General features: G+C 47.0%; 1 protein-coding gene across 1 annotated transcript; it reads right to left on the minus strand.

Moving 5' to 3' along the window:
• Positions 1-1,694: 1,694 nt before the first annotated feature.
• CRKL (CRK like proto-oncogene, adaptor protein) lies at positions 1,695-8,071 on the minus strand. Its single transcript, XM_061561396.1, has 2 exons — positions 6,147-8,071; positions 1,695-3,682 (listed from the first exon to the last, which is right to left on the minus strand). The coding sequence occupies exons 1-2, from the start codon at positions 7,011-7,013 to the stop codon at positions 3,551-3,553; spliced, it is 999 nt and encodes a 332-aa protein (XP_061417380.1). The 5' UTR covers positions 7,014-8,071; the 3' UTR covers positions 1,695-3,550.
• Positions 8,072-8,605: the final 534 nt, after the last annotated feature.

Below are 8,605 nucleotides of genomic sequence, written 5' to 3' on the forward strand. Positions count from 1 at the left end.
TGAGGTAGGGGGGCTACATTGTCAGCAGACAGTTTTGTGCTGCAAGGTTGTTTTTGTACTGTAAGCTCCCTCACCATTCATCAACCAGAGCGTTGAAATACGTTCAAATATCCGCCACGAATCGCACGGTGGGCAAGCCTTCATCCGTCCAGCAGCGGATTTGTCAATCTGCTAACTAGCGCAGTGCCGTACATGGCTGGAAATGCCCCCCCCCCCTCCCCGAATGTAAAAAATTAACCCGTAAAAACAAAGTTTTTCACTCTAAATCCTTTATATGCGTGGCGGCTAGAGTCCTCTCGTCCTCTGGCTTGAGATGGCTGCCACCTATGGGTCAGATGATTGTCTGCCAGTATTAAGCAATTGGTAATTAAATATTTAATTTGTTTTCCCTAAACAGTGTAAAATTTTAGAAAAAAATCTTCACTAAAATTAATTGTCACGCACAACGAGTCTGTGTGGAAAATGTCAGCTCGATTGGATCACGGGAAGTGGGTTAAAAAACGACCGAAAGATTTTCACGGTCGTAAGCGTGCAAGCAAGCAAGCGAACTTAATATAAAGGATTTAAAAATGGTGCGTTGCATCGTCCATACAGGTGGCTGTGTGCAGATCAAGCACGCGGACGGGTGAATGAATCAGGCGGATGCTTAGGCCGTTACGAGCTGTGGGTGGGTGGGAGGGAGGACTTCCGTTGTCGTTGAGCTCAGCAACTTTAGTGGGTGGGTGGGTGTGGTGGGGCAGTCGATGTCTGAATTCAGGGCCACGCATTCCTGCGCGTACAGGCCACCAACGTCAACGCCTACCGCGCCGCGCTCGCCTGTCCGCGAGCAGAACACGAGTCCAGTCGGGGCTTGTCTGCTGTGGTCATCACGCACGGAACGCGGGCTCTGGCATAGCAATCTTGCCGAGGTTGCTGTGGCTTGTTTTAGCGTAAGCGCACGTTTGGCGAAGCTCCTGAATTTTGCAACTCGTTTATTGAAGACGTAATGTTTTTTTTTTAAAAAGGCATTGTTCGGTACGGCAAAACGTTTACTTGCAACTCGGGGTTCCAATCGAATGTTGGCAGAAATAAGATTATTCAGATCAGAATTTATTTTGTCACAGTTGCTGAGCACAGGCCCAAAGCACCAAATTGCCATATATAAACAACACATTTGAAGGTATCAGACAGACCACGTTTCTTAAAATGGAGAAATATTACAAGAACTGTGGAACAAAATTGATGGGAAGGAATTGCAAAGCAGAATAGTACGGGGGGTGGAAATCAAAAGTTTAGACCCGCGGTGCGGTGGTTGAAGTAACATTTTCTGAGACACTGGTTTTCGTCAACAGCTACAAACCGGTATTATGAAATGTGTTAATTTTTACAGTACTGCATTGCCCTGGATTATAACTAATTGCTTATAATCAACCACGAGAAGCTTGGCAACCTATTTAATGTACTCTATATGCATCGACTTCTTAAAATATTAAGGAAATATTTGAACCAGTTCGCAAATAGGATAAGTTGTTTATACATGTTTTTAACATCATCTATTTGAACACAAGATAATTGAAACCCCAATAAAATAACTATCAGTAAGTTGGCTTCCTCAACCTGCTTCAACCTGTCCCAGTCACCCATATAGTGCACTACAAAATATAATTCACAAACGGTTTTTCTTTTGAGGCCGTTCACAAAGCAAGGAGTAAACATTTAGTTTTCAACCATTTACTCGGAGCTCATTGCGTACAAATGAACAATGCATGTTACATGCTGCTTTGAAAATACATTTCTTTACGGTACAATTTCATACAACATACCCAACATCATGCGAGGCCAAGCGTGAATTCGTTGCCTCGGGGCATTAAAAATGAATCTGGATTCTCAGGCTCACGTCTCTTTCCTCCTGCATTCGTCAAAATGACCACAGCAATTCAGCATCTCATTCAATGGCACTGCTTGCAAAAGGTCAAACCGGGTTGGTAGAGCACACCTGATGTACCCAAGCATGCCAGGATGGTACGCAGAAAGCAACACCAACATATTAAAGTGCCATCAGAGTTGTTTTGAGGAAGCCACCCTGGTCCGCATTTGGTCACTGTTAATGGACTTAAATCCTACGCGTTTTATAAAACAACTTATAAAACTTGGGACGTGCCAGTTTATTTTGCATTTATTCTCTTCACTTTTTAGTGCCCCCAATTATAAAAGCAGCTCGTGAATGCATTTATATTACCTCATGTACACAATGTACCATTAATAACCATGATCTACCACAATGTACATAACAGTTAAAAGAGACCTGATTTGGCATACAAGCAAATGGTGCTTTGTAAGGCTCTTGTCCACCATTCAAACACAAGCACTACCACCACCAAAGGACAGCTACACCTCACAACCAGCTCGCAAAGAAAAACCTGGTCCGGTACAGCACTGAGACGTTCCCTTTAAACAGCCGGATGATATGCACACAGTCGATGTTAGTGGCGCAAGGTGACCAGTGCCGCAGAATCTTATGGTCAAACGATCTTCGTGCCCCCCCGATGTGTCTATTTGCTCTAGTCTGACGGGGTCAGTACGAACATGAAACTAACAGACCAACAATGAGTACCATACGCCGCCGAAAGGGTCACATCGGATGCTGCAGACAGTCAAAATTTTCATCAGTCTTCCCGATCGACAGCAATGCAGAAGAAAAGCCTGCATTTACAGCAATAAGTTAAAGGCACAGAAAGCACTCCCAATTAACCTGCTCAAATATCTGCTCGTGTGCTGGCAATGTGGTAACGGACAAGCTGACACACATACCCCTGGAGAGTACGGTACATGCGAGCGGTGGAGAACGCACACGACAGTGCAGCCACACTGGCACTAAAAATTGGCGGCAGTACTTGTTGGCATGATTTAATGCACATATGCGCGCGTTGCAGTTGTTACTGAATGCAAGGAAAAAAACTTTCAAGGATACCAACGAGTCAGCTTTCAAGTTAAGTCATCACTTAAAAAATACATTTTGACCAGAGGTATAAAAAGTTAAAAACTGCCAATAAGATACAGTATTAATAATTATGAAACCCAAAGAAATCAGTTATACAAAAAAGTTCACCTTGCAAAGACTGTAATTTTGGTTTATAAAGCTTAGAACAAATGGAATTGTTGTAGTTAACTAAAAGATTGTCGTTAATAATGATAATTAAGAACCATTAAATCTCTCCACATTATTACAAATGGCAGTTACAGCAAGAGAAATGTTTAGCCCTACAGACACAAGTTCTGCACTCTGAACGCATCTTCCTTCTTCCATGCAGTCCTTTAACCCGGCGAGTCCATGGTCCGAGGGCACACGAACGCACCATGGGTGTGTCCATCACCCATCGACGTGGGACGGTCTCGACGGTTTCACGGCAAAAAGAAGACATTCAACCACCAAAGATGACATTTGACTAGGTCCATGTGTTTTCGTGCTTGCCTTTAGTTTCATAAGAAACAAAATATCCATTGAAAGTCACAGTTTTAGAGTCTGGCTGAAAGAACACAATAACGGCCAGGACAGCAAAGGTCGCATCCATCAGGAGTTCTCCGGGTTGGCCTGGTCTATGATCCGCACGTGCGTGAAGGGGAAGTGGCCCCTTCGGCCATTCACCTCCCCTTCCCACTGCCCATTGACGTGCATCTTCGTCACCGTGACCACCTCACCAATCTGCGATTTAAAAAAAAAGTAAAAAAAACAATTAATCAATGTGCAAACCAAAAACAATATTAAAACATCCCTCCACTGAGCAGCATAAACTATAACTGTTACCCTCTTAATACAACGAATTGTCCATTTTGCTTGGAATCCTCCCATCCAGTTTCAAAGCAGGAAGCCATCCCTTGGCAGAGGTCACACCAGGTTAAGGGGCTGTACTTTGATTTGTGGTGTTGCCTTCACAAACGCTGCAGCACACGACAGGATTTCATTTAAGGAATCTTTGTTGCTGCCGCGAATTACCAGGGCAGGCACCAAAAGCCTGAGGCGGGTGTGCCGGGGAGTGCATTTGCATGCCTCGGTATGTGGCAAGCCTTCACAAGGAGGACAAGCCACCATTTCTATCTGTTCGGCACCTTAACCGTCAAGCGTTACCTTTTTAATCGGCAGCCTTTCTTCATAAATCCACCCACAAATTGACAGTCACAACATTGTAAAGGCCACAGCCTCGGTGCCAGAATTATGTTGCTACAAGTGACTGTCAATTCTCTGTACCACGTCGACATACCAGACTGCTGAATCAACCGTAAACACAACCCCTTTTTAGTTGTGCACGTTTACTGATTTAAAGATATTGTTCTACTCCTGGCACAGAGACCCAACATTAATGTAAGCATTTCATAAACAGGCAGACCAAAACGCCATATAAAGTGACGAGTAATCTGTACAATGGCACAAAAGCCTAATTACCCAACCTAATTTAAATTTGACTGGATTCTTGAGAAAACGGTTTCCAATTTAAAACACTGTAAACCCCCCGTTTTGTAAACTCAAACACTTTCCAAAGTTTGAAAAGCCACATTTAATTGAGGCTGGTCAACAATATCTATTTTAGTTCTTTCTTTTTTTGTCACGTATTTCACCACGTGTACACATAACCTTTAACGTTGTTAGCTTCATTACTCCATGTACACACATCATATCCTGCCATCAGACGCATTTACTAACCTCAAAGAGAACTCCGTTTACAAGCATAAAGGATAACTGCCCTAAAATAATTACTTGAGAATCTTAACAAAACGACAAACCCCAAGGACTCTCAACAGGGGCTAATTGTAAGACGTACAGAGACGAACTCAGACTCAACCTATGATCTACCCAATAATGACCGACAGTTATCGATAATTTAAATGATCTCCCGTGGTAGGCCACCTTCCCAAGAGCACCAAATTCCAGCAGCTCTCACATTAAGGTCACCACGTAATGTACAATCGCATTACATCCGTCAGTGTCACCAAACGACCAAGGCCAACGAGAACTCTGCCACCGCATTCGACTTGGCTACTGGACACGTGCGCACGTTTTATTTTGCACGTTTACCCACCTAAAGCCTCAAAACTCGTTCTCTGGAGAGGCCTGCCAAACTCTCACAGGTACGGCTAATGCGGCTCTGTGTAATCCCAATTGAGTAATTTGCAGGTAGCTATTCAGTACTTGGGACACTTGGGAAATCATAGAACTTGGGGAGGAAACAGTTCACAACTCGAGTCGTAATCGACCCCAGGCCCTTCTTGCTGTGAGAGGCACAAAGTGTTACATCAATGTGCCACCCATTTTCCTTTAGAACGGGCCACTCCAGACCATTACATAACCACACAACTTTTGTACAACACCATGTCAAACAAAAAAAATATAAGCTATTAAAGACAAGAATCCCTTGGGAGAAAATACATCAAAACAAGCGTGACCACGGCATAAACGTGACACGCCAGGATCATGTGGTGGGCACATTGCCGGTGCCTTTTGGTGGCCATAGTTTGTCGAAACTGTAGCGGTTCAGGCCAATTCTAAGCATGCTCCTTCCCTATTCCAAGAAACATTGCGTCCACTGCCCGTGTTTGTCGCCTGCGAGACGGCAACCCCATTATTTAAATCACTCTTCCCTCTTGGGTCTCTCGCAATGTGTCTCGCCGTCTTCACGTCTCGAGATCGTTTCCCACTCAGGTATTTATGTCCGCGTCGGATTTGCCTCGCACCTATGCCCACCTCTCGCCGCATGACGCAACGCTTCCAGAACTTTCAGTAAATAAATAAAAACCACCCTCATTCGTCAATAACACCGCCTGAAAAGATCAACCTGGCGACGTGTAATTTATCAATAATAGTTGTTGATGTGTTGTCAATCCGCTGACGAATGGCAGCCTTATTCAGTTTAGAAAGTCGCTGGATTAATCGCACTACCACTACACCATCACTTCAAAAAATGTTACCAGGTGTCCTATGGAAACGTACAAATGCCAAAACCAAAAAACCCACACTTTTCAAAAAGCCATAAAACATCGCAAGCATGACTCCCATATAACCATAAACGCACCCCAACTCATAACCCGGGTCAATATGTAAGCCTGCAGACTACTTTTGCCGATGGGAGAAACCTCGCCCGTCCCTGCCAAACACCACAACCACGACCACTCACATCTAGCGCAAGCGCCGTCTTGTCGTAGGCATTGGGCACTCGCTTCTGGATCACAGTGGCGAGCACGGGCCCGTTCTGCAGGTTGGGAAGCTGCTGACCGATGGCCAAGGGGTGTGCGTACGGCCCCTGGTCACCGCCCTGGCCCGAGCCGTAGCTGTTGCGATTGCCCGGTGCCATGGACGAGGCCGCGTAAGAAAGTGGCCGCGATGCTTTCTCCACGTAGGGCACGGGCACCATCCCCGTGCGGCCCTCCTTGTTGCGTGCGCTCCACCACTGCTCCTCGGGTTTGGCGACGATGGTGAGAATCTCGCCGCGCTTGAAGGGCAGGTCCTCCTCGTCGTTGCCGGGGAAGTCAAAGAGAGCTCGCACAAACTCCACGCTCTCGTCAACGCCACCACCGCCGCCGCTGCCACCACCACCACCACCACCCTGCTGATTCTTCTTAGAGGCGGGCGGCGAGGGCGACGAGCCCTGCAGTTGATAGTCGAGGTGGTGACGAGCCGTGGACGTGGCCGCCGTCGTGGGCAGCTGCTGTTGACCTCCTTGACCCCCCGTGGGCTTCACCGCCGCGGGCTCAATGAGCGTGGTGGTGTCCAAATAATGAATTCGGTAGAACTCGAGCAGCGCGGGCAGGTCTCGGAACTCCTGGTCGCCGATCTTGAAGCGGTCTGCGAGGTTGTTGACGATGTAGTGCGACACCTTCGAGTTCTCGCTGACCGAGAGGACGTAGTCGCCCGGGCACGTGGTGGAGTCACGCACCACGAAGGTGCCGTGCCGCTGGCCCTGCAGACGCCGCTGCGTCTCCACGCGGCTCAGAGGCCCGAAGTACCACGAGTCGCGGTCGTGCGCGTCGAAGTTGCCGGCCATGGCGACGACGACGACGATGATGGGAGGAGGGGAAAGAATGAACCCGCAAAGGAAACGACGACTAAGATGATGGAGGAGCAAGGCAAGAAGATGATGGAGGAGCAAGGCAAGAGGATGAAGGAGAGAGAGCGGCAGCAGCAGCAGCAGCGAGCGGGACAATGACGATGGCTACGGTAACAATTGTGGGCAAACAAACGAGCACAGCAGCGAACACGCCGGGCTTCTCGAACAGAGAGACAGAGACCACAACTACAACCACCACAACAACTCAGCAACTACAGCAACAACAACCACCAACACAGCAGCAGCAGCGAGCCAACCCCTACGGCAACAATTAAAACGACGGCAAAGCCGATACGACGGAAACCACCACCAACAACAGTTTAACAACAACAACCGAAGCAACAACAATTTAACAACAACAGTTTAACAACACAACTCTGAACAAACGAGTAAATAAACGAAACAAAGAAGAAAGCGAGAGGGGGGGTGGTGGTGCTGTGGGTAGGGGGGAGACAGACAACTACCAAACTAACGAGTCGTAGTAGTCAACAACAACGACAACAACAAAACAACAACAACAACGACGACAACAAAACGACGACGAGAGCGGGAACCGAGGAGGCCGACGAGGCCTGCTCCAAGTCTATGGACGCGAACCCCGCCCGGGACTATCGGCTCGCCTCCCCGTGGGCCCCGCGAGAACCGCCAACGGAGCCGAGCCAAGCGGCGAAGAAGAAGACGACGACGACAAAGACAACGAAGACGAAGAAAACGAAGAAGACGACGAGGCGACGATGTCCAAGCCGCAGGCTGCGAGCGCGACTGACGACCGATCTAAGGGGCGGGTGGCTGGGTGATGAGAGAGAGAGAGGGGGGGGGGGGAGCCTTAAAGATGTACTTATAAAGAAAGGGTTCAGAAGGCGACGGACAGAGGAGTCGAGGCGGAGTGGGTTGAGAGTTGAGAGCGAGAGGAGGAGGATGATGAGGAGACGCGGGGGGGGGCAGAGCAGCCACCAGCAGCAGCCACCCTGCGACAAAATGGCGCCGCGGTCACAAACCCGCTCGGCTCCCCCCAACCACCACCGCTGAAAGTATATGCTAATGTATGTTAATTTATGCTAATTTATGCTAAGCGAGTTAATTTATGCTAAGTTACGTTGTTTATGCGCGGCCACGCCCTTGTCCCCGGTCGCGCCGTGAACCCGCACGTACCGTTGGACCCCCCCCCCCCCGCGTATAATTAGCATAAACTTAACATAATTTATTCTAGATTTGAAGCTTTCGTGACTGCGAGGATTCATACTTTTCGGTTTTTTCGGTGAAGTCATAATAAAATAAAATAATAACAAATGAAAATTTAATTAATTTCATTTATGATTATTTTATTATTATTATTATTGTTTTTTTTACCTCCGTGACCTAAGAGTATTAACATAATTTATATTCTTGGTTCTGTCGGTAAAGTCACGTAGAAGGGAAATAATAAAATAATACAAATATAAAACAATAAAAATTCTCACGACGTTTCTCTTATTTTATATTTGCATTATTTTATTATTTCCCTTCTACGTGACTTTACCGAAAGAACC

This window comes from Lethenteron reissneri, chromosome 27 (assembly GCF_015708825.2).
Source record: "Lethenteron reissneri isolate LAM-NWPU_2019-01 chromosome 27, ASM1570882v1, whole genome shotgun sequence".
Lineage (NCBI taxonomy): Eukaryota > Metazoa > Chordata > Hyperoartia > Petromyzontiformes > Petromyzontidae > Lethenteron > Lethenteron reissneri.

What these genes read in the sequence shown, in the direction of transcription:
- CRKL (XM_061561396.1), bottom strand. Translation starts at nt 7,013, where the DNA reads ATGGCCGGCAACTTCGACGCGCACGACCGCGACTCGTGGTACTTCGGG. An exon ending in AGACGGCGCTTGCGCTAGAT is followed by an intron (nt 3,683 to 6,146) that starts GTGAGTGGTCGT and finishes TTTAAATCGCAG; the next exon opens with ATTGGTGAGGTGGTCACGGT.